The sequence below is a fragment of the Somniosus microcephalus genome, chromosome 9 (assembly GCF_052327205.1).
Source record: "Somniosus microcephalus isolate GS21.2 chromosome 9, FLI_Smic_1.0, whole genome shotgun sequence".
Lineage (NCBI taxonomy): Eukaryota > Metazoa > Chordata > Chondrichthyes > Squaliformes > Somniosidae > Somniosus > Somniosus microcephalus.
Window position 1 is genome coordinate 100,735,116 of NC_140995.1, and position 25,906 is coordinate 100,761,021.

At 48.3% G+C, this 25,906-nt stretch overlaps 1 protein-coding gene across 17 annotated transcripts in view; it reads right to left on the bottom strand.

Annotated features, from left to right (window-relative positions):
- Positions 1-25,906, bottom strand: part of agbl5 (AGBL carboxypeptidase 5) — a 264,564-nt gene that overhangs the window by 82,141 nt on the left and 156,517 nt on the right. Inside the window, exon 14 of one of the 17 annotated variants that reach the window (XM_085996888.1) lies at positions 433-715. The exons of the other annotated variants lie outside the window; for them this stretch is intronic. Coding sequence (XP_085853014.1) covers positions 438-715 — 278 coding nt within the window. The 3' untranslated portion in view covers positions 433-437. Of the gene's footprint in view, positions 1-432; positions 716-25,906 lie in introns of those variants that run through there. 17 annotated transcript variants of the gene reach the window in all.

The following is a 25,906-nucleotide window of genomic DNA, read 5'->3' on the forward strand; positions in this document are numbered from 1 at the left end:
CCAGCTGTATGGTACACCTGTCCATGAACTTTAAAAGTTGGGCAAAATCCTGATTCACACACTCTGTTTGCACCAAAAGAGGTCATTGCAAAGCAGTTGTTGTACTTTCTGATGTGAGTGAGGAAATGTGTTGAAGCTGGATTTCGGCCGAACAGAAGTGAGTGTAGGGGTTCAGGCGGAGCTGTTAGTGTTGGAAGTTTAACCTTTCCTCCATTGCAGCATATCCCAGCAATTTCCCCTTCCCACTTCAGAGCGCCAGTGAGGGCAAATGACGGTCATCTTGCCAATGATGACTGTGGGGTCTGCTTCATAATTGATGGTGGGTATATAGGAGAAGGCTGCTCCGAGCCAATGACTCCAAATGTCAGCTCTGGCAATGCCCCTGCGTCTATTGTCGGCCTGGCGACGTGCCCGAGTCTGGTCAGGAGTCTCTGAGGCTATGGCTTGGGCATGTCTTGCCTGCTCAGCAGCTTGACGTGCCTGAGTTTGGTCAGGAGTCTCCGAGGCTCTGGCTTGGGCATGCCTTGTCCGGCCATCACCTTGATGTGCCTGAGTCCGGCCAGGAGTCTCTGAGCCTCTGGCTTGGGCATGCCTCGTCCGGTCATCACCTTGACGTGCCCGAGTCTGGTCAGGAGTCTCTGAGGCTCTCTTAGCCTTTTTTCGGGATGCATCAGAAGTGCTGGGTGTAAGTCTGCTTCGTTTTCTTGGGGGCATGCTGTTGTGAAAAAAGAAAAAAAAATGTTCATATAGATAAATGAGTTTGTCGGTCTGTCTGTCTGTGAAGGAGAGAGAGAGAGAGGGGGGGAGAGAGAGAGAAGAGAGAGGGGAGGAGGAGAGAGAGGGGGGAGGAGAGAGGGGGAGGAGAGAGGGGGGGAGGAGAGGGGGGGAAGGAGAGAGAGGGGGGAGGGGAGGAGAGGGGAGGAGAGAGAGGGGGAGGGGAGGAGAGAGAGGGGGAGGGGAGAGAGGGGGGAGGAGAGAGGGGGGGAGGAGAGAGAGGGGGAGGAGAGAGAGGGGGAGGAGAGAGGGGGGATGAGAGCGCGAGGGGGGAGGAGAGAGCGAGGGGGGGAGGAGAGAGCGAGGGGGGGAGGAGAGAGACGGGGGGGGAGGAGAGAGACGGGGGGGGGAGGAGAGAGACGGGGGGGGGGAGGAGAGAGACAGGGGGGGAGGAGAGAGACAGGGGGGGAGGAGAGAGACAGGGGGAGGGGAGAGACAGGGGGGGAGGAGAGAGACAGGGGGGGAGGAGAGAGACAGGGGGAGGGGAGAGACAGGGGGGGAGGAGAGAGACAGGGGGAGGGGAGAGACAGGGGGAGGGGAGAGACAGGGGGAGGGGAGAGACAGGGGGAGGGGAGAGACAGGGGGAGGGGAGAGACAGGGGGAGGGGAGAGACAGAGGGGGAGGAGAGAGGGGGAAGGAGAGAGAGAGGGGGTGGGGAGGAGAGAGGGGGTGGGGAGGAGAGAGGGGGTGGGGAGGAGAGGGGGGAGGAGAGAGGGGGAGGAGAGAGGGGGGGAGGAGAGAGGGGGGAGGAGAGAGAGGGGTAGGGGAGGAGAGGGGGGTAGAGAGGGGGAGGAGAGAGAGTGGGGAGGAGAGAGAGTGAGGAGGAGGAGAGACGGGGGGAGGAGAGACGGGGGGGAGGAGAGACGGGTGGGAGGAGAGACGGGTGGGAGGAGAGACGGGTGGGAGGAGAGACGGGGGGGGTGAGACGGGGGGGGAGGAGAGACGGGGGGGGAGGAGAGACGGGGGGGAGGAGAGACGGGGGGGAGGAGAGACGGGGGGGAGGAGAGACGGGGGGGAGGAGAGACGGGGGGGAGGAGAGACGGGGGGGAGAGAGACGGGGGGAGAGAGACGGGGGGAGGAGAGACGGGGGGGGGGAGGAGAGACGGGGGGGAGGAGAGACGGGGGGGAGGAGAGACGGGGGGGGAGGAGAGACGGGGGGGAGGAGAGACGGGGGGGAGGAGAGACGGGGGGGGAGGAGAGACGGGGGGGAGGAGAGAGGGGGAGGGGAGGAGAGAGGGGGAGGGGAGGAGAGAGGGGGAGGGGAGGAGAGAGACGGGGGGGAGGAGAGAGGCAGGGGGGAGGAGAGAGGCAGGGGGGAGGAGAGAGGCAGGGGGGAGGAGAGAGGCAGGGGGGAGGAGAGAGACAGGGGGGAGGAGAGAGACGGGGGGGAGGAGAGAGACGGGGGGGAGGAGAGAGACGGGGGGGAGGAGAGAGACGGGGGGGAGGAGAGAGACAGGGGGAGGGGAGAGACGGGGGGAGGGGAGAGACGGGGGGAGGGGAGAGACGGGGAGGGGAGAGACAGGGGGGAGGAGAGAGACAGGGGGAGGGGAGAGACAGGGGGAGGGGAGAGACAGGGGGAGGGGAGAGACAGGGGGAGGGGAGATGAGAGAGGGGGGAGGAGAGACAGGGGGGGGAGGGGAGGGGGGAGGAGAGAGGGGGGGAGGAGAGGGGGAGAGAGACAGAGAGAGAGAGACACAGACAGAGAGGGAAGCAGCTGCCTTTAGTTCGAAGAGTCAATCAGCTTCCCTGGTTACTGTTGCTAGGGGATGTCCCCGCCAGCTCCTTCCCGATCTTCTCCTCAATGGCCCTGGGTGGAGGTGCGCGTGCCTCCGGGGCTTTTATGTCGGAGGCCGGCGGGTGAAGAAGGGCGGACGCCATTTTGGGTGAACCGCTCCTAACTACAACACCCTAAATTTCACTCACTTCTCCCCGAAATTTCTTTACTTTTTTTTATATAAAATGCTCCTACCTACAACATGCAAAATTTTTTTTTTCTTCTTTTTTTTTTTAAGTGCTAACTACAGCACCCGAAATTTCACTCACTTCTCAATTCTCCTTCAACTCGCTCACGTGCACTCGCTCCGGTGTCCGTCTCTTTGTTGAGGAAAGGCGGCTAAAGTAATTTATTTATTCGCTCAGAAGGATTAGTCCCGCCCACACACACAATGAAACACCCCCCGTGATGCACCGATTGGTTAACCATCATGTCACTCAACGCTAATGAGCACAGTTGTGCATTTTTTGGAGATTTTTTGTATACTGTCCGAACAATTTTTGTCTGACCAAAAAGTAATTATGCCTATTAGACTCCCCTAATGATAAGCTTTCTTTTGATATAACATATGTGTAGGTACGCTCTATAACTTTTGATTGTATAGCCGGACAGACAGACAAACTCTTTTATAGATGATTGTGCATATCATACAGACTGTGGAAGGAGCAGGCTCGATGGATCAGTGAACTTACTCTGCAGGAATGTCTAGTTCCTATCCAAAGACTGAGGTCCACTCAGGCGCTCAAACAAAACGAAGTTTAATGGAAACCAGCAGGTTTAAACAAGTAACTGCAGGAGAACATCGAGTGTAGGTCTGTTCAGTTTGGAGGCTCCACGAGGACTGCCCGGGCGGTGCCGTGGTTGACGTCATGACGTTCTTCCCGCCAGTGGGGGATCACGTGATGTACGGCGTGACGTCATCGCATTTACCCGCGCTGTTAAAGTAATCACGCTCTGTACAAGTAAACAGTATAAATAAAGACACAGACTCAGGCTGTAGCTAACATGTTGTTAAAGGGAATTATATACAAACGATCTGAGTCCTTTAGTGGCTCTGCCACATGCGCCCCCCCAGAATTATCTTTAACAGCAAAAGTGAGACGGCGAGGCGGCCTGACAAGCCGTCCGAGCGACTTCTGTAACCCTGAAGTGGAAGCTGATGGACGGTGGTCGAGCTGGCGGGCGGTTGTGGTAGATCTGGCACGGCGACTGTGGGCGGTCGGCCCCATTTTGGCGGTTGAGCGATTTCGATTGGGTGGTCCAGGTCTAGGTGTGCCGGCTTCAACCGGTCAACCGAAATGTGGTCCGGTCTACCTCCGATATCGACCGAAAAGGGTTTGTCTCCCGGCTCTATGACGCGGAAGGGACCAGTGTAAGGAGGCTTGAGCGGATCCCGGTGAGCGTCGTGGCGGATAAACACGAACTCGGCACTTTTCAGCTCAGTTGGGACGTGGGAGCTCTGTAAGCCGTGATGCGACGTAGGCACTGGAGCGAAACATCTGGCCGCGTCCTGGTGGCTGACGAGTTGCTGGGATGCGGACCATGGCTCTGTTGGAGACGGGAGGAAATCCCCTGGTACTCGTAGTGGCTGGCCATATACGAGTTCCGCCGAGGACGATTGCAAATCTTCTTTGGGCGCCGTACGAAGACCCAAAAGGACCCAGGGAAGTCTGTCCACCCATCCCGCGCCTTGAAGACTGGCCCGCAGAGCGGCTTTGAGCGACCTGTGGAATCGCTCGCACAGGCCATTCGCCTGTGGATGATAGGCGGTGGTGCGATGCAGCTTGGTGCCGAGCCCCTGAGCCACAGCGTTCCAGAGCTCAGAGGAAAACTGCGGTCCACGATCGCAAGAGATGTCTGCCGGTACCCCGAAACGAGCAACCCAAGAGGAGATGAAAGCTCTGGCCACGTCTGCCGAAGTGGTGGAAACCAAAGGAACTGCCTCTGGCCATCTAGTGGTGTGGTCTACCATTGTGAGGATGTGTGTAAAACCTTGAGAAGGTGGAAGCGGCCCCACGAGGTCCACATTCACGTGGTCGAATCGATGCTCCGGAACAGCGAAAGTGGCCAATGGAGCTTTTACATGACGTTGTACCTTGGCCTTTTGGCAGACCACGCAGGGGTTGGCCCAGTCGCGGACATCCATGTGCATACCCCTCCAGATGAATTTTGACGACATCAGCCTTTGCGAGGCCTTCATGCCAGGGTGTGACAACCCGTGTATGGTGTCGAACACTTTTCGGCACCAGGTACGATAGGGCGGGGAGCTCCCATGGAGACGTTGCAAAGTAGCGTGGTGCCTGCGGCATGGAATTTGACGTCGGCCACTTGGAAGCTAGAGGGTCTGATCCTGTATGCTTGGACCTCTGGGTCCGAGGCTTGATCTGCAGCCATGAGGGCATAGTCGATTCCGAGTTGGACTGCGTGCACAGTCGCGCGGGAGAGGCAATCCGCCACCAGGTTGTCTTTGCTGGACAGATGCTGAATGTCCGTGGTGAAATCTGAAATGAACGTCAGGTGACGTTGCCGAGCTGACCACGGTTCGGCGGCCTTGGCCATAGCATACGTTAGTGACTTGTGGTCCACACAAAAGCCGTGAACGGACGTCCCTCTAGTAAGAACCGGAAATGGCGGATGGCTAGAAAAAGGGCCAGCAACTCCCGGTCGAAAGTGCTGTACTTCCTTTTGTTCCGCCATAGTTGACGGCTGAAAAACGCCAGCGGTTGCCACGTCCCATTCACCCACTGTTCCTGCACTGCGCCGATTGCGTAGTCAGACGAGTCGGTGGTAAGGGCAATGGTGGCACCTGGAAGCGGGTGCACCAGCATGGTTGCGTTGGCCAAGGCGCCTTTGGTGTCGACGAACACCCGGTTCATCTCGGCCGTCCAGCTGATCGGATCCTTACCAGACTTGGTCTTGAGGGCCTCGTACAAGGGCTGCATAAGCAGAGCCGCCTTAGGGACGAACCGGTGATAAAAATTGACCATCCCGAGGAACTCTTGTAGGGCCTTGACGGTCTGCGGGCGCGGAAAAGATGTAACCGCCTCGACCTTCATCTGTAAGGGAATTGTGCCATCTGATGTGATGCGGTGGCCCAAGAAATCAATCTGCTGCAGGCCAAACTGGCACTTGGCCGGGTTGATAATCAAGCCGTGTTGACTGAGGCGTGTGAAGAGGGTGCGCAAATGGCAGAAGTGCTCCTCTTTGCTAGGGCTGGCGATGAGGATGTCGTCGAGGTAGACGAAGAGGAATTTTAGGTCCCGAAGCACGGAGTCCATCAAGCGCTGGAAAACCTGCGCAGCGTTCTTCAAGCCAAACGGCATCCGCAGAAATTCAAACAGGCCAAATGGAGTGATGACTGCGGTTTTCGGGATGTCTTGCGGGTGCACGGGAACCTGGTGGTAACCACGGACGAGGTCGACTTTTGAAAAAAAGGTATTTCCCGCCAAATGGGCCGAGAAATCTTGAATATGCGGGATCGGGTACCGATCAGGAGTAGTGGCGTCATTCAGGCGTCGGTAGTCGCCGCATGGTCGCCATCCGCTGCCGGGTTTCGGAACAATGTGGAGAGGCGAAGACCAGGGACTATTCGACCGGCGAATAATCCCCAGCCGCTCCATCATGTCGAACTCCGCTTTCGCAGCCACGAGCTTGCCGGGTTAGAGTCGTCGGGCCCGTGCGTAAACCGGGGGGCCGGTGGTGATGTGATGTTCCACACCATGTTTAGTGGCCGAGGATAAAGTGGGCCTGGTCAGATCTGGGAACTCTCCGAGGAGCCGAGTGAAGTCGTCAGGAGGTGGGAACGCACAGAAGACAGTGCGCGGCACGTCGTTACCGCAGTGGCACAGAATGGAGTGGAACATGGCCGCATTGATCAACCGGCGGTGCCTGACATCGACCAGGAGGCTGTTGGCGCACAAAAAATCCGCCCCGAGGATGGCCTGCGTGACTTTGGCCGTGATAAACTCCCAGTGGAAGCGCTGGCCGCCGAAACACACCTGGACCCGCCGCCTTCCGAAGGTCCGAATGGACGCGCCCTTAACCGCCGCGAGGGCGGTGCCATGGCCCCCAGCTAGTATATCAAGATTTGACGCAGGTAGGATGCTACACTGTGCCCCGGTGTCGCAAAGGAAACGTCAACCAGATAGGGAGTCGGTGATGAAGAGAAGCTTCCCTGAATCTCCGATGGCCATCGCAGCCGCGGGGCGCTCGTTAGACCCGGTCCTCTTTTGCCAGGGTGGCTGTAGATGTTTTTTTTTTTTTTTTTTTTTGAGTGAAAAACTGCAGGGAGGGCGGCAAGCATCTTGCTTTCGCACCAAAACGGGCGTGGTAGAAGCACAACCCTGATGATTGAGGAGTTGGAGCAGCGTCTGTGAGGGATGGGCGCCTCATGGCCGCGCAGTGCTGCTGTGTCACCGCGAAAATCTTGTCCGCTTTGGCCGCAAGCTCCGCGCAGTCTGTGACTTCAGACCTGGCTAGGGCAGCCTAAACTTGCTCTGGGAGTAGGCTGAGGAATAACTCCCTGAAGAGGAAGCATTCCGGCTCAGAACCGAGGAGCGTGAGCATCTGGCTCATGAGCTCGGACGGCCTGGAGTCCCCGAGGCCGGGCATAGCGAGCAGCCGGCGGGCGCGCTCTGACTTCGTGAGCCCAAAGACCTACAGCAACCGTGCCTTTAACGTGTCATACTTGCGATCAGTAGGCGGACTACTGAGTAGGCTGACGATCCGTGAGGCTGTGGCGCTGTCGAGGTCGGAGACCACGTAATAATAACGGGTCTGATCCGCAACGATGTCCCTGATGGCGAACTGGGCTTCAGCCTGGATGAACCACGCGGCTGGTTGTTGCTCCCAGAACTGCGGTAGCTTCAAGGTAACGGCGTTCGTTTCCATGTTGATTATCTTCTGCAAAAACCGTTCGCAAAAGTCGGGGTCACCAATGTAGGAATGTCTAGTTCCTATCCAAAGACTGAGGTCCACTCAGGCGCTCAAACAAAACGAAGTTTTATGGAAACTAACAGGTTTAAACAAGTAACTGCAGGAGAACATCGAGTGTAGGTCTGTTCAGTTTGGAGGCTCCACGAGGACTGCCCGGGCGGTCCCGTGGTTGACGTCATGACGTCATCACGTTCTTCCCGCCAGTGGGGGATCACGTGATGTACGGAGTGACGTCATCGCGTTTACCCGTGCTGTTAAAGTAATCACGCTCTGTACAAGTAAACAGTATAAATAAAGATACAGACTCAGGCTGTAGCTAACATGTTGTTAAAGGGAATTATATACAAACGATCTGAGTCCTTTAGTGGCTCTGCCACAACTCCTTATTTTATGCATTATGATTGTGCATATCATACAGACTGCGGAAGGAGCAGGCTTGATGGATCAGTGATCTTACTCCTTACTTTATGCTCTCAGTGTTTAGTTAGAGCTGGTTCTATGTCATTGCCTTACAGATGGTGGGGCTTTATGTTTTCCTGGCAATCATCCATATGTAACAAAAAAACATTTTGCACTATGTTCTTTAGAAATTGGATTGATTTCAAAGATTGCTTCAGTTTTTACCTCCTCGAAAGACTGGTTTCAACATCTTTACTAGCACTGCATCCCTTCAATATAATGTTGTTTTCTTATTTTATTACCTAATGAAAATTGTCCAGAATTGTAAAAATCTTTAGTCCTTTTGCTATAGTATGTTGGGCTCTAAAAAGGTTAGCATAAACGTGACTTCCAAGGGATGAAGTGCTAGCTAACAATGCCAGTACAAAAGTTCAAGAGGTGAAAGTCAAAGGAAGTTTTGCAAAAATCTTGGGACGGGGCAGCCCAATTGATGTCTCAAGGAAAATATGGCAGGATCCACTGAATGAAGCTTGAAGCTCCGAGGAGTTTGCATACAGAAACAAAAGCCAAAAGTAAAACCATTTTGCTTACAAAAAAGAGGTCACGATATAAACTCAAAAAGAAAAAAGTTGATAGAGAACAAGATTGAGGTTCTATACGAGTGTCAAAGGTCTTAAGAAATATTTGATCTTCCCAAATTTCAGCACTCCAATGACATTCTGGTTCTTAGAGGCTGCCAAACAAACTCTGATGGGAATCAATTTATATCAGAATATAAACTGCAGATTAAGTGAAGCAAGATTGTTAGGAAATCAAAGTTTGAGAAGTTACTGATTTTCCCCAACAAAAAAAACCATTTCCATTTAGTATTATAGACTTTTAAAGCAAATTACTTGCGACTCCTTCAGTTGGGCTGCTCTCATACACATCTCTCTTTTCTCCTCCCCTTCCTGTCATTCAGTCACATCACTTTTCATTTCTCCTCTCCTGCCCCCACAAGCCCAACCCAATACTACTACTCTGTTCACTATTCTTCTGCAGCTATCCTAGTCCTGAATCTACCACATCAGGCAAGGTGGCTTTAGTAAGCAGCAAGAAGCCGCAACCCATGAGCCAAGTTTCTGTAAAAGCCAGGATGTCAACGCAATCATCCACAATAAGGTCATAAAGACAAGGGCATTGTTTGTGTGTAAATGAACATTCTGATCTTTCAGCATCCAAAGGGCTGTAGTGGTAGTTGGGAGGAACAGCCACCCTCTGTGCCTCTCTTGTCACTTTCCAAAGCACCTATTGAGGCACCCATCACAGCCTATTTTTGAGCAGCAATACCCACTGCCCCATCTTCCTCACTCGCTGACCTTCCCGCTCAGCACATCCGCTGGAAGCTAACCTCAACAACCTTCTTCCCATACCATTCCTCCCAACTACCACTACAGCCCCTTGGATGCTGAAAGATCAATCACCAGCCCTCTGTGCATTTCTGTCCAGAATGTTCATTCACTCGCGAACAACACCCTCGTCTTTATGACCTTATTGTGGATGATTGCGTCAACATCCTGGCTTTTACTGAAACCTGGCTCATGGGATGCAGCGCCTTGCCGCTTATTAAAGCCTCCCTGCCTGTCCTGCCCAAACTGCTGTGGTGGCAGTGTGGTCCGTGCCACCATGTCACACTTTGGTCTCTTCCCCCTACTCCAAGCATCTCACTTTGTTCAAACCCGCTCACCTCCTTTAAAATCCTTGTTATGTACCACTTCCACAAGCCTCATTCCAAGTTCATCCCCAATATGATGGCGGCGCGCACGGACGCAGCGGCTTTGTCTCTCCAGAGACTGAGCGTTTTCACCCTCCTTCTGAGTCTCTTCTGGACTCTGCTGATTCGGGAATTAAAGGCTGACCTACCGTACAGCTGGCAGACGCTCCTAGACATCGGGGCCGACTGCGTGCGGCTTACACTCGGCGACATCGATCTGCCTCCCGACATCGCCCGACCCCCGGGACCAGCGTGGCGTCCTTCCCCAGCCGGAAGTCAGCGCAGACCGCACAGAGAACGCAAGCAGAAGCGGGGTAAGAGGGCAGGTATCCAAAACAGGCTGAAGAGGGCCCCACACAAACCCTCCCTCCCAAGTATTTTCCTGGCCAACGTCAGGTCACTGGAGAACAAAATGGATGAGATCAAACTGGATCTCTCCACACAGAAAAGGACAAAGGAATGCTGCGCCATGATCTTCACAGAGACCTGGCTGAACAACGGCATCCCTGACACCACCATCCAACTAGAAGGACGCACGGTCTTCCGCGCCAACAGAACTGCAGACTCCGGTAAGAGCAAAGGAGGCGGTTTGTGCATTTACACTAACAATGCCTGGTGCACTAACACTGATATAATTGATAGATCCTGCTCGGCTGATTTGGAATTCCTCATGGTAAGGTGCAGACCCTTCTACCTGCCTCGGGGATTCACGGCTGTTATCATCACTGCGGTCTACATCCCACCACATACTAATGCCGAACTAGCACTGAAGGACCTCTACAGGGCCATCAGCGAACAACAAACTGCGCACCCAGGCGGAACTTATCGTCGCGGGGGACTTCAATCACATAAACCTAAAAACTGTACTACCGAAATTCCACCAGAATGTCTCCTGCCCCACAAGAGGGGAGAACACACTGGATCAAGTCTACACGAGCATTGTAGACGCTTACAAGGCCATTCCCTGCCCCCACCTTGGGAAGTCTGACCACCTCTCCCTGTTTCTAGCCCGGGCATACAAACCACTCATCAAAAGAGGGAGAACATCAGTGAGAGCAGTGAAAGTATGGCCAGAGGGAGCAGTATCGGAGCTTCAGGACTGCTTCGAACGCACTGATTGGGGCATGTTTGCCCATAATGACATCGAGGAATATGCATCCACAGTGCTATTCTACATCAACAGCTGCGTCGAGGTCGTCACGACCCATAAAAATATCAGGACATACCCCAACCAGAAACCCTGGATGAACGGAGAGGTCCGCTCACTGTTGAAAGCACGCGACGCAGCATTTAAATCTGGCGACGCGGCGGCTTACAGTGCAGCTAGGACCAACCTAAAAAAAGGGCATCAGGACTGCCAAAAGGAAACAGACACTGCAGATAGAGGATCACTTCCGCAACAACTCGGACCCCCGACGCATGTGGCAAGGCATCCAGTCCATCACTGACTACAAGGGCAAAAACACCAGCCCCCCGGTTAGCGATGCCTCCCTTCCGGAGGAGCTTAACAACTTCTACGCTTGCTTCGACAGGGACAACAAGGAGCCGGCTACCAAAGCCTTGCCACCCCCGGAAGACCAGGTGCTCACTCTGTCGACCTCTGACGTAAGGGGTGTTCTACGTGGAGTGAACACACGAAAGGCTGCTGGACCGGATAGCATCCCTGGACGGGTACTCAAGGAATGTGATCAGCTGGCTGATGTCTTCACCGCCATCTTCAATCTGTCATTGGCCCAGGCAGTAGTCCCTACATGCTTCAAGACCGCTACCATTATTCCTGTGCCAAAACAAACGGCTGTGACGTGCCTGAACGACTATCGACCTGTCGCACTCTCACCCATCATAATGAAGTGTTTCGAGAGACTGGTCTTAGCCCACATCAAAGCCAGTGTTCCTGCCTCTCTTGACCAACACCAGTTTGCCCATCGTGCAAACAGATCAACGGAGGATGCAATCACAACTGCTCTACACTCGGCACTGAATCACTTAGATGGTAAGGAGACCTACATCAGAATGCTGTTCATAGACTACAGCTCAGCATTCAACACTATCGTCCCCAACAAGCTGGCCACCAAACTCCAAACTCTTGGCCTGAACACTTCCCTCTGCAACTGGACCCTGGACTTCCTAACAAACAGACCCCAGTCTGTCAAATTAGGTAACCACACTTCCCCCCCCCCCCCGACCCTGAACACGGGGGCCCCACAAGGATGTGTGCTGAGCCCCCTCCTCTACTCCCTCGTCACCCACGACTGTGTGGCTGTTAATGGTTCCAACACCATCAAGTTTGCGGATGACACCACGGTAGTAGGCCAGATCACCAACAATGATGAGTCAGCCTACAGGGAGGAGGTCCAGCATCTCGTGAAGTGGTGCGCCGATAACAACCTGGCCCTTAACACCAAGAAAACAAAAGAAATCATTGTGGACTTCAGGAAGTCCAAAGGCGGAAGTCACACCCCCATCCACATCAATGGGGCTGTGGTGGAAAGGGTGGACAGCTTTAAGTTCCTCGGAGTCCACATCACGGAAGACCTCTCCTGGTCCCTCAACACCTCCTCTCTGGTGAAGAAGGCCCAGCAGCGCCTATATTTCCTAAGGAGGCTGAAGGGATGTAATCTGTCACCCCTGATCCTCTCTAACTTTTACCGCTGCACTATAGAGAGCATCCTGACAAACTGTATCACAGTATGGTATGGCAGCTGTAGCTACTATGACCGGAAAGCCCTGCAGCGGGTAGTCAAAACTGCCCAACGCATTACCGGCACCCGGCTACCGACCATAGAGCACATATACCAGAAACGCTGTCTACGGAGGTCACGGTCCATCATCAAAGACCCTACCCACCCCAGCCACAGTCTGTTCGCCCTCCTGCCATCTGGGAGACGCTACAGATGCATTCGCACCCGTACGACCAGATTTAGGAACAGCTTCTTTCCCAGGGCTGTCATTCTACTGAACTCCACAAATAAACTCTAAAGCCTGCACATCTGCCAATGCACTTTATTATGGTTATATTTATGTTAATATACTACAAGCCAAATGTATGTTGAATGTTTAAATGTCTTAATCTAAATGTACACTCTCGGGAGCCGCAAGCCTACATTTCGTTGTACTGCACTTGTGCACTAACAATGACAATAAAAGTTGATTTGATTTGATATCCAAAGATATCCTCTCCATCCATATAAGCTCTCTTACCCATATTCATGGCGACTCCCATGGGCTTGATCATTGAAGAGCCCACTGCTGTGTATCCCTAGCTACCCATGTTACCCTGCTCCATTCCAACCCCACTTCCTTCTGCACCATTCCTGGGGGAAAATCTCTCTCCCAAATCACTTACAATTGCATTTTCAGACTCCTAACTGCCTAGGCTTTACTCTTCCATTTGCCATGATACATCTGCTGCTCTTGTTTCCCTCAACCATTCCCTCACCACCACCTTTAATGCCCTTATCCCCAGAAAAACCTTTAGAGTCTCCCATCTGGTAATTTTTCTTGTATGGCTCCTATCTTCACACCTTCAAATCCAAGGGCGTAGACTTGAGCATATCTGGCACACACCTGGTTTAGCCATTCATCACCAGATTTTGCTGGATTATATCAAGCACTATTGGGCCTCACTCTCCTCTGCAAAAACTGCCCAAGACTCCAGGATCAACACAGAGAGCAAAGATTCTTCTCTTTATTACCAACCATTTCTTTAAACCCCTCTTCCGTGCCCCATCATCCTCACCCTCACCTCCAATAACCTATGCAAGGGGCTCACGAACCTTTTTGTCACTAAGATTGGAATGTTCTGTTCATCAGCCTTTGCTGCTTCCCCATTTCCCTTGCTCACCAAGCCAAACCCCCCCCATACATCTTCCCTGGCCTAGCGCTAACTTCCTGTCTCTCTCCCATCTACCCTCATACCCTTTCCGAGCCATAAGACCCACCTCTTGCTCCCTCGACCCTATTCCCCCTGCCCTTCCTGGGTCCATGCTAGCTGCCATTGTAAATGGTTCCCTGTCCTGAGGTACTGACCCCTTCACTTTCAAAACTGCCATCAACCTTCCCCCCCCCCAATAAAACATCCTTGACCCCTCAGTCCATGCCAACTGCACCCCATCTCCAATCTCCATTTTATCCCAAGTCCTTGAAGATGTTGTAGCCTCCCAAATCAGTGCCAATCTTTCTTACCCTGTGGTTTCCGTCTCTGCCACAGCACTGAAACAACCATAACCAAAGTCACAACTGACACTGTACATGACTGTGGTGCATTATCTTAGCAAATCTACACTATGCCTTTTCTGTGGCTCCAATGCTCTTTCCATAATGAGAGTTGCAGGCAGCACTCCAACTGTGGCCTAACCAATAGTTTGTAAAGATTCATCAGCCACTACTTGCTTTGGCATTCAATGCCCTAGATATAAAAGCCAGAATACCATTTGCCCTTTTAATTATTTTTTCCCACATAAAATCCTGCTTTAAAAAATCTGTAGCTATGCCCCTGTCCCTTCTGTCTGGTAGGAGGAAATGTAGTCTCCAATGAAGGGGTGGGGGAAAGTAGTCTGAAAACCAATTAAAAGCCATTAGGATAATTGCCTTTTTTTTAGGATCAAAGTAGATCAAAATGAAGCAATGAGAGATTGCAAACTGTAATGGGAATCTCTAGTTATTGAACTATATATTCTCAGTCAAGGCTACTGTCGACCTCAAAGTTCCCTTTCCTTCCTTTTCTGAAGGAACTGACCATATTTCCACATAACCTATCCGACAGAAAAGGTAAAAGGTCAAATAGGTGGTCCTGGACTTGCTTAAAAAAAAGTGTAGCGAGGCGTTTCATGTGAAGAGTGTTTTTGTGGTATATATAGCACTACTACTGAAGAGGTCTATCAGTACCTTCACTAAATGCAAAACAATCAATGTGATAGTGTCTTCTCTGCCAATTGTGGATCATCCAAATAACATTTGTCATGTTTATTCATAAAATAGGCCACTGTACTGTTCTCCAGCCATGTAAGTATTAATTGCTTTTACATCAAAGATTCAAAATGTTGCCAAAATGCCAAATTGTGTGTCGTTCAAGGTGACTATATTCAGTACATAAATGCGCCCTGGGTCCATCTATAATACAAATGAGTTTCCGCAAGGAAGAAAGGATGACAGAAGAATGTTTTGTAACTATTCTTGCAATTTACTCTCATTGAAAACCTGTGACGGAAACAAGATCCACAATGACCAAGTGATATAGTAGAGCAAGGACGTTGAACCTTGAAGCTCAAGGGCAGCCTTGTCCAGTCCTCTAAGCCCCAGGGTTGAAATCAAAGTCAGCTTTGTGCACAGCTACGCAAAGAAGAAAGGAACCTACATGGGTTTCACGAGCCAAATCAAAGGAGTGCCGGGCCATAACTTCGGAACCCCCACATTGGAGAGTTTGGTTCCAGCATAATTAGTCTCCTGAAGGCTCATAGGCAGCATTTTGCTACTTAATTTGATCAACCTGGAATCTGGCCTGTGAAAGTGAAGAGATTTCCAGGAAATGTGTCTGTGACTAGGCCTATCCTGAAGAGGAGAGGAGCTTTCCTAGCTGAAAGGGCAAATGGGCCCATGTTACAAAAATAAATGCACAGTGCTTTTCAAACATTTGGTTGATAAGGAGAAAGTAATGAATCTCTTCAGCCTTTGTGACATCCAAAAGGATTCACGGTTATTCAATTTTATGAATGAAGATAAGAGATACCTTACAGGAAAGAAAGGAGCTAATTGGCTGGGCAGACTAGATAAACTAATGGTCTTTTCCTGCCTGAAATGCATTACATATTACAATGCAAGGACAAGAAAGGACCATTTGGTACATCAAGACTCACTTTTCTAATACTGTAGGAACGTGGGTTCCTAACTAAAAGACTGAGTTCTACTCAGGCGATCAAACAAAATGAACTTCAATGAAACAAACAGGCTTTAACAAGAAACTGCAGGATAACATCGAATGTAGGTCTGCTCTCTGGAGGCTCCACGAGGACTGCCCCTGCAGTCCTGTGGCTGACATCATCACGTTTTCCCGCCAGTGGGAGATCACGTGATGAACGTCGTGACGTCATCACGTTTTAACCGCGCTGTTAAAGCAACCACACTCTGTACAGTTAAACAGCATAAATAAAGGTACAGACTCAGACTGTAACTAACATGTTGTTAAAGGAATTATGTACAAACGATCTGAGTCCTTTGGTGGCTCCGCCACAATACTATAATTATCAAGTCAAGCTCCAATTCCATTTTGAATGTCCCTTGTCTCCACTACCACACTTGGCACATTATTCCAAGCATTTATCATCCTTGGAGAAGGAAAGTTTTTCCCTGATATTTATTTTAAATTTACATTTCACTGATTTAAATTTAGAATCCCACTAGCCTGCTTATTTTCAAGTAATATCCTGGGTTTACTTATTTAAACCATTTATGTTCTTTATATTTTAGCAGAGGTATCTCTTAAACTTGCTGGCTCTTTGCTAGAGCAATCCAAAATTAACCTCACTGTCCCACATTCTAACCACAGCAGTGTACCTTCCTCTGCTTCAAATATAGAAGCTTGAGCTTCCCTCATCTTTCATCACAGCTCGCCCCTTCAAACTTGGAATTACTCTTGTATCTCTCCATTAAGTGTGGTGCCGTGACCAGAATTAGTCGCCATATTCCAATTGTGCACTGTAAAGCCACTGCATAACTTCTGTAAACTTGCCATCTACTATTTTGACTAAATATCCCAGCATTCGATTAGCAATTTTTAATTACTTTCTCACATTGTCTAAGGCATTGAAAGTAATGAAATCCCTTTCCAGCACCACTCCCACCCTGTACTAATTCAATTCCATTCAATATATACATACAGTGCACTTTCTTTAGTCAATGTACATCAGTCTTTACAGTAGAAGACACTAAGAATATCCCAACACTGGACAAACAGGGGGCTAAAGGGGGGGGTAGGAGCTAAACACAATCAAAATCACTAAGGAAGTGGTACTCGGTAAAATAATGGGACTCAAGGCGGATAAATCACCTGGACCTGATGGCTTACATCCTAGGGTCTTGAGGGAAGTGGCGGTAGGGATTGTGGATGCATTGGTAATAATTTTCCAAAACTCCCTGGACTCGGCAATGGTCCCGGCAGACTGGAAAACTGCTAATGTAACACCCTTATTTAAAAAGGGCAGTAGACAGAAGGCTGGAAACTATAGACCGGTTAGCCTAACATCTGTGGTAGGTAAAATTTTGGAGTCCATTATTAAGGAGACAGTAACAGGACATTTGGATAATCATAATTTAATAGGACAAAGTCAGCATGGTTTTATGAAGGGGAAGTCATGTTTGACAAATTTGCTGGAGTTCTTTGAGGAAGTAACATATAGGGTGGATAAAGGGGAACCAGTGGACGTAGTGTATTTAGACTTCCAAAAGGCATTTGACAAGGTGCCACACAAAAGATTATTGCTTAAGATAAAAAATCACGGGATTGGGGGTAATATTCTGGCATGGATAGAGGATTGGCTATCTAACAGAAGGCAGAGAGTTGGGATAAATGGTTCATTCTCAGACTGGCAATCAGTAACTAGTGGTGTTCCGCAGGGGTCAGTGCTGGGTCCCCAACTCTTTACAATCTATATTAACGATTTGGAGGAGGGGACCGAGTGTAACATATCAAAGTTTGCTGATGATACTAAGATGGGGGGGAAAGTAGGGAGTGAGGAGGACATAAAAAACCTTCAAGGGGACATAGACAGGCTAAGTAAGTGGGCAGAGATTTGGCAGATGGAATACAATACTGGAAAGTGTGAGGTTATGCACTTTGGCAGGAAAAATCGTAGAGCAAGTTATTATCTTAATGGCAAGAAACTGGAAAGTACTGAAGTACAAAGGGATCTGGGGGTCCTGGTGCACGAAACTCAAAAGGTTAGTATACAGGTGCAGCAAGTGATTAAGAAGGCCAATGGAATGTTGGCTTTCATTGCTAGGGGGATAGAATATAAAAATAGGGAGGTATTGCTTCAGTTGTACAAGGTATTGGTGAGACCGCACCTGGAATACTGCGTACAGTTTTGGTGTCCATACTTAAGAAAGGACATGCTTGCTCTCGAGTCAGTACAAAGAAGGTTCACTTGGTTAATCCCGGGGATGAGGGGATGGACATATGAGGAGAGGTTGAGTAGATTGGGACTCTACTCATTGGAGTTCAGAAGAATGAGAGGCGATCTTATTGAAACATATAAGATTGTGAAGGGGTTGGATCGGGTGGATGCAGGGAAGATGTTCCTGATGATGGGTGAAACTAGAACTAGGGGGCATAGTCTTAGAATAAGGGGCTGCTCTTTCAAAACTGAGATGAGGAGGAACTACTTCACTCAGAGGGTGGTAGGTCCATGGAATATGCTGCCCCAAAAAACTGTAGAAGCTACATCATTACATAAATTTAAAACAGAAATAGACAGTTTCCTAGAAGTAAAGGGAATTAAGGGTTACGGGGAGCGGGCAGGAATTTGGACATGAGTCTAGGTTCGGATCGGTCATGGCCCTGTGGTTAGCGGAGCGGGCCCAGGGGCCGTGTAGCCTGATCCTGCTCCTATTTCATGTGTCTAATTCTGTTAGATGCAGGAGATGGTTCTGTGATAGTGGATTGGCAGTTAGGATCAGATCAGCCATGATCTTATTGAATGGCGGAGCAGGCTCGAGGGGCCGATTGGCCTACTCCTGCTCCCATTTCTTATGTTCTTATGTTCTTATTTACATTTATCAGCTGCTATTCGCTATTTGCTTGTCTTGTTGCATAACTGATCTAAATCCTTATGCATTTTTAAAACTATAGCATTTGTCTTGGCTTCTCTGACTATTTAAACATAGAAACACAGAAGATAGAAGCAGGAGTAGGCCATTCAGCCCCTCGAGCCTGCTCCGCCATTCAATGAGATCATGGCTGATCATCCAAACTCAATACCCTGTCCCTGCCTTCTCCCCATATCCCTTGATGCCTTAAGAAATATATCTATAGTGTACTCTGCAAACTTTCCAGGACTTGAGGAGAAAATGAACTTCAACTTGATTCTAGGAACTATTTGTGAATTTACATTCTTTGTCACAAAACAAAATTTAAGAACATGAGTTTTTAGGAACAGGCCAATCATACCAGTTATCTTTCCATATGTCAACCCCACCTGCCTATCTTCTCACCATAAAAGCAGGATTTGTTGATGTTCTGACCCAATATAGGTGCCTTATCTTTTGAGAAAAACCTTTTAAAACCCCATTGTAATTTTTGACGCTCTCCATTTTCCCCCTCCCCAGTAGGATTTCCAACTCTAGTTGTGTGTATTCCAGGAGGTTCCAAATGCTCCGCCCGCAGGCTCTCGCCACTGGTTGCCCGACATGTCCATCCTCGCCACACACTGCCTTTCCAGACCAATTGGAAAGCGAACAGACTTTTTGTTATCCGATTGCGTAATTTTTCAAACATCAGTCAAAATCTCCAGGATTTGTTTTTTGGGTTGATTACAGCAGTATCTGGGAGATTAAGCTTTCATTCCTGGAGACTCCCGGACAGAGCAGGAGGGTTAAAAAACCTGCTCCCCAGTATAGAAAAAGCAAGTGACCTATCATCATGACCTTACCAATTAAATTTTTGACACAAACCCAAGGTAGAGCAGGAAAGCTGCACAAAGTGACTTACCCTCATTGTCCCTTGCATAATTTCCACTTGGTCCTGATAGAACTGTTGAAATCCAAAATTCACTTCATGCCTGGACCAAACTCTTGCTGTAGGAGTACCAGCCCACCACCGTTCACTTTTGAATTTCATATCCCTTCAATCTTTAGGCTCCTTTCTTGAGAAATTTTTGTTAGACTCAGTCTAATTCAGGCCTAAGCTGCATGAAACAGTGATGCAGCCTTTCTCCAGATCTGCTTCTTTCATAAGATGGACTAAGTGCACTTGCAACATGGCACAACAAAAAGACTTGCATTTATATAGCGCCTTTCATGACCAACTGAGTATTTTTTTGGAGTGCAGTCACTGTTGTAATGTAGGCAACACAGCAGCCAAATTGCACACAGCAAGCTCCTACAAACAGCAATGTGATAATGACCAGATAATGTTTTTTTTTCCAGTGATGTTGATTGAGGGATAAATATTAGCCAGGACACTGGGGATAACTCCCCTGCTCTTCTTTGACATAGTGCCATAGGATCTTTTATGTCCACCTGAGAGCTCAGACGGGGCCTCGGTTTAACATCTCATCCGAAAGATAGCACCCTCCGACAGTGCAGCACTCCCTCAGCACTGCACTGTCAGTCAGCCTAGATTTTTGTGCTCAAGTCCCTGACGTGGGACTTGAACCCACAACCTTCTGACTCAGAGGTGAGGGTGCTACCAACTGAGCCACAGCTGACACTACTAGACCTAATGTATGAAGGTTCAGGCCAAAGGTGGTCCTCAATGGGATTTATTACCCATGTTCTCTCTCTCTCTCTAGTTATGACTAATAAGTTTGGCAGCATAGTTGCCAACCATCTGCATTTGGAGCAGACAGACTGCTTTTGATCATCATGTGCTTCGTTTGGATAGTAGCACCTCAAACATTGTTTCTGGATTGAAATGACTCCCGCTTCATAAAATTTGTAAAAATGTAGGAAGTCACACTGATAAAGGGCAGTTAGAAAGATTACCTGTAATCATCTGGCAGTTTTCTCTGACTATATATGTTGTGCCTATATGCTTCTCTTCACTTCACCTGACGAAGGAGCAGTGCTCCAAAAGCTTGTGATTTCAAATAAAGCTGTTGGAGTATAACCTGGTGTTGTGTGACTTCCTACATTTGTCCACCCCAGTCCAACACTGGCATCTCCACATCATAAAATTTGTAACTTGCTGCTTCTGCACATATACTATTCTTCCTTTAGCACTCAACACAGACAGAAACAAAAACAGAGTTTTTACCCTACAATGCGGGTCCTCCAATGATAAGAGGGGAATCTCTGGTCTTCCCATACTGAAAGCCTGCACACCAATTATCAGCATTTCATGTTGATGGTCAGTGTTTTGGGGCCGTATCAGTGTTTGCTGATGCAAATCAGTGTAAACAAGGCCCTCCAACCCTACCCAAGGTCTTGGTGGGGCAGTTCTATAAGCTGGTGACCAGAGCTGTGGTGCAGGTACTAAGCGGTGATTTTTAATCACAGTTTTGATACATTAATCGGATAACAAAATATTTGTTTGTGAACATGTGAGTATTGCTTTGTAACACTTCACCTAGCTGAACAAAATCACTTGGTGCTGCACCAGCTCTATAGCAGGCATTATCTCAGTCTGCATGGTATGCTGCTGATTTTACAGCAGGAGAGAGACAGGCACATTTCATTGTGTGCAACTACCAGAAGTTATAAATCAGTGTCAGCCCTGACTGATCAGAAATTATGCCTGCCAGGAAAAGTTGCAGTTCTCAAATCACCAAGAGTTGTATCTAAATCCATGCAATCAATAGTTACTGAGTATTTCCTTCTGATGGGGCAAAAATCAAGAGTCAGTTGGGACTCATAACAACTATGTTTAATTAATATATAACCACTGCAACATATTTTTTTGCCTCCAAATCCTGAATCAAAATACAGTTCAAAGTTCTGGAAAATGCACCATTATCAAGAATCTAAATTTGCCTGGGGGTAAAGGGAATACCCCCACCCCCCCAGGAAATAAACTGTACACCATCAAGCGCTCATTTCCCCCTTTCTCATATAGTACAACAGATGGGAATACTGGATGTAGCTGACAAGTTCATGTGCCACTACACTGTCATTATGGCTACTTCTTTTCATAGGTTATGTGCCAGGCCTTTGGGTTTCAGTTTACAAAGGAAAAACTGGAAAAAAAATTCTATCAAATGTAATAATTTGACTTTCAGTCACCTTAAAGCAATGGCCTTTGTCAGTGCTGGTTTTCAGTTCTATGGTGATGCTTTTTTGAAACTGTTAAAAGAAAAACTGGCATTTATATGGCACCTTTCATGACCACCGGACATCTCAAAGTGCTTTACAGCCAATTAATACTTTTGGCGTGTAGTCACTGTTGTAATGTAGGAAACATGACAGCCAATTTTCACACAGCAAGGTCCCACAAACAACAATGTGATAATGACCAGATAATCTGTTTTAGTGATGTTGATTGAGGGATAACTATTGGCCAGGACACCGGGGATAACTCCCCTGCTCTTCTTCGAAATAGTGCCATGGGATCTTTTACGTCCACCTGAGAGTGCAGACGGTTTAACGTCTCATCCGAAAGACAGCACTCCCTCAGCCTAGACTTTTGTGCTCAAGTCCCTGGTCACAAAAAGTCAGTTTTAGTCAGTTATTGTAAGAACACAAGAATTAGGAGCAGGAGTAGGCTCATACGACCCCTGGAGCCTGCTCAGCCAATCAATAAGATCATGGCTGATCTTCGACCTCAACGCCACTTTCCCGCCCGATCCCCATATCCCTTCATTCCCTTATAAGTTTGTAGGTTGGCATTTATGGTAAGAGTGAAGCACACAAAAAAATTATTTTTCCTGGAAATGTCAAGGGTATCATAGGGTACAACTTTGTAGTGCTGCCCAGGCTAACACAATGGTGGAACAGGCTCAACGAGCCAAATGGCCTACTTTAGTTCCTAACTCTGCTGTGGCAACTTTAAATTGTTACTTCCTAGTCTTTTGTAGAATGGCAGATACAGCAAAGTGCATGTGGTGCCTAGCCTAGCAGAGTGCAAAAATAGATGCAACATCAGGCATAAAACTCTGAACCATGGCTTCCCTATCACTAGGGTACCCACTAGTAGAACTAACACATTTAAGTTGGGCCCGGGCCACCCATACCTGCAGAGGTGGAAATCCGTTTCAAAGAAGCATACATAGCTTTGCAGATATGACTGGGCTTTATCCTCATTTTCATCTCAAACCATCTAGAGAATGCTTTCAAACTGAGAGGCAAGATTTTTACTCTTAGTATTTTGTTTTTCCTCTTTCTTGCTTTCGTCACTGACCACACACCAAACCTTCACCCCCCAATTGCTTTCTGAATTGGAAATCTGGGGTAAAAGCAGAAGATAAAAAAGGATGATGACATTATTCAGGCAATGGAGGCATACCATCACCAAAGATACAGCTATGTAACTATTCAGGAAGTTCCTTTGATTCAATTTGGCTTCACCTTGGGCTTGGCTTAGCACCTAGTAGTTTATCCATTCTATACTGAAGTTAGGAAATCGAAGCATACAACGTATTTGCTTTACTGCACACCACAACATATTCTAAGATTTTACCACTTGAATGCTAAATTAATTCAAATACTGTCTTCCATCTCCTCCTCTAAAATTTCAGACAGGATTTCCCCACCCCACAATTAATTTTATTTTTCTGCTTATTGTTAAACCACCTCCTTTCTCCTCTGGTTCACAACAGATTTTGAGTAAGCATGAGACTTCATAGTGGAGTATACGGAACAGACTATATTGATGCACAGTAAAAGTGATCAGTCTTAACTGTATACAGAGTGGATATTCGGTTTCTATACCTTTTGAGTACACTCTGACAAACTGTTGAAAACAGTGCTCCTTTATACACTATATATATTTTACTACATCAAAGGAAAATGTCAAAATCCTTTGAAAACATATTGTTTACCTCAGAACCACTTCGCTTAGGCTTTCTTTACCTGCTGTTATCTTTAGCAAAAGGACTGCTACCCCTGTTTTATTACCCCAAAACTACAATATGCAGACGACGCTTGCATCTGCGCTCACTCGGAGGTCGAACTCCAAACCATCGTCAACACCTTCGCTGAAGTGTACGAGAGCATGGGCCTTACACTAAACATCCGTAAGACAAAGGTCCTCTACCAAACTGCCACCGCCACACAGTACTGCCCCCCAATTATCAAAATCCACGACAAGGCCGTGGACAACGTGGACCACTTTCCATACCTCGGGAGCCTACTGTCAACAAGGGCAGATGTCGACGACGAAGTCCAACACCACCTTCAGTGTGCCAGTGCAGCCTTCGGTCACCTGAGGAAGAGAGTGTTTGAAGACCAGGACCTCAAACCCGGCACTAAGCTCATGGTCTACAGAGCAGCAGTGATACCCGCCCTGCTGTATGCCTCAGAGACATGAACCATGCACAGCAGGTACCTCAAAGCACTGGAGAGGTACCACCAACGCTGCCTCCGCAAGATCCTGCAAATCCATTGGCAGGATAGGCGCACTAACGTCAGTGTTCTTGCTCAGGCCAACATCCCCAGCATCGAAGCTTTGACCACGCTCAATCAGCTCCGATGGACGGGTCACATTGTCCGCATGCCTGATACGAGACTCCCAAAACAAGCGCTCTACTCGGAGCTCCGGCACGGCAAGAGAGCCCCAGGTGGGCAGAGGAAACGCTTCAAGGACACCCTCAAAGCCTCCTTGAAAAAGTGTAACATCCTACCGACACCTGGGAATCCCTGGCCCAAGACCGCACAAAGTGGAGGAGAAGCATCCGGGAAGGCGCCGAACGTTTCGAGTCTCTTCACCGGGAGCAAGCAGAAGCCAAGCGCAGGCAGCGCAAGGAGCGCACGTCAACCCAATCACCCCACCCACCCGGACCTTCAACCACCGTCTGCCCCACCAGTGACAGAGACTGTAGGTCCCGCATTAGACTCATCAGTCACCTGCGAACTAATTTTTAATGTGGAAGCAAGTCATCCTCGGCTCCGAGGGAATGCCTAAGAAGATTACCCCAAAACTAAACCATTCATGGGTGATGTCATTACTAACACTTACTCCATTAAACAATCACTTTACATCTTAGAAAACAAACAATGCATTCTTTTTACTATACTTCAAAGTCATCCTGCTTATATTGGAAAGCCAGGAAAACATGTTTAACAAAGACGTTCGACTGTTAAACTTTTAACTCCCCAAGATGTCCAATATACATCTCTCCAGGATGTCTAACACTTATGTTTTGCCAAGTCTTAGAAACAGAACATGAAAATTAACAATTTGATGCAGGTTTTTCTACTTAATTTTCCCTCATGGGAATGGGGTTAATAAGGGACATTGTCAAAAAGGATGACTGAGCTACAGCAGACACCACTGCTTCAGTGATTATGATCACGACAATCTCAAGCGCAGATTCTATGCTTCATTTCAAACACAGAGTAAAATTATAATCCATTAGAATGCACAATTGTGTCCTTCTGTAATAGGAAAAGTTTCCTAATTTAATTTGGCATAAAACCATATCTTCCACTTTTCTATGCAGATGCAGGTTTGAAAGCATATTTAAAAACCACACAACTACAAGCTCAAAATCAGTTCCAAGGACATTTTCTCCCATGAAGGCACGTAGACTAAGAAAAGGAAAGTCAAATGGCAGAATTCATAAAGATAACTATTCTAAATGTAGCTACCTTTATTGATGGAGCAGGAGGAAGAATTCTGCTCCAAGTATTTGTTGAAATACCCTACTTGCTTTTGAAAAGGATGTGGCATTTTGTCTTTTACTGGCATCGTCACAGTATTCTGACAATACTATTTTCCACAACCATATATTATGTTAATTAGGAAACAATAGGAAGTTGTTGAGTATCTTCCATTATAATTTATACCCCGATGAGATACCAAATAAACCAGCTAACAGACTGTTTACTTTTGCATGATACATTAGGTTGAGACAATAAGTTTGATTCTAAGCATTTCTTGCCATCATGCTGGAATGGTTTCCTGGCATGGTACTTGGCTGAACAAGGCAGGGTGCTACAAGATCCCACACCAGGGGCATGGCATTCAAGGTGAGAACTTTGATTTACCGCTTGATGGGCCAGTTCAAGGCACATGGAGTTGCGAGAGGAATCGGTTGACTGTTTGTATCTTTTCCCCCCATCTCTCTGGCTAAGTCAATGAGAGACATAGAGATAAAGACTGCAAGTTGTAATACAAGCATAGAAAGCCTGTAACAGAGGAAGGCAAGACCAGTTAGCTTAAGAACAGATTGAAAAGACCTGGAAGGAGTCGGCAGCAGAGGAAGCAGTACAAATCTGGTGAATTCCAAAAGAACAGCATAAAAACAAGGAGTAACATCACAAGACAGCAGGTAGGTGATTGGTGGGTGAGTATTAGCTTTTTTTCCTCTCTAACTTAACTAGCATGGCAGGGCACCTCAGTCCCATGGAATGCACATCCTGTGCCATGTGGGAAGTCCAGGATGCTTCCCTAGTCCTGGACA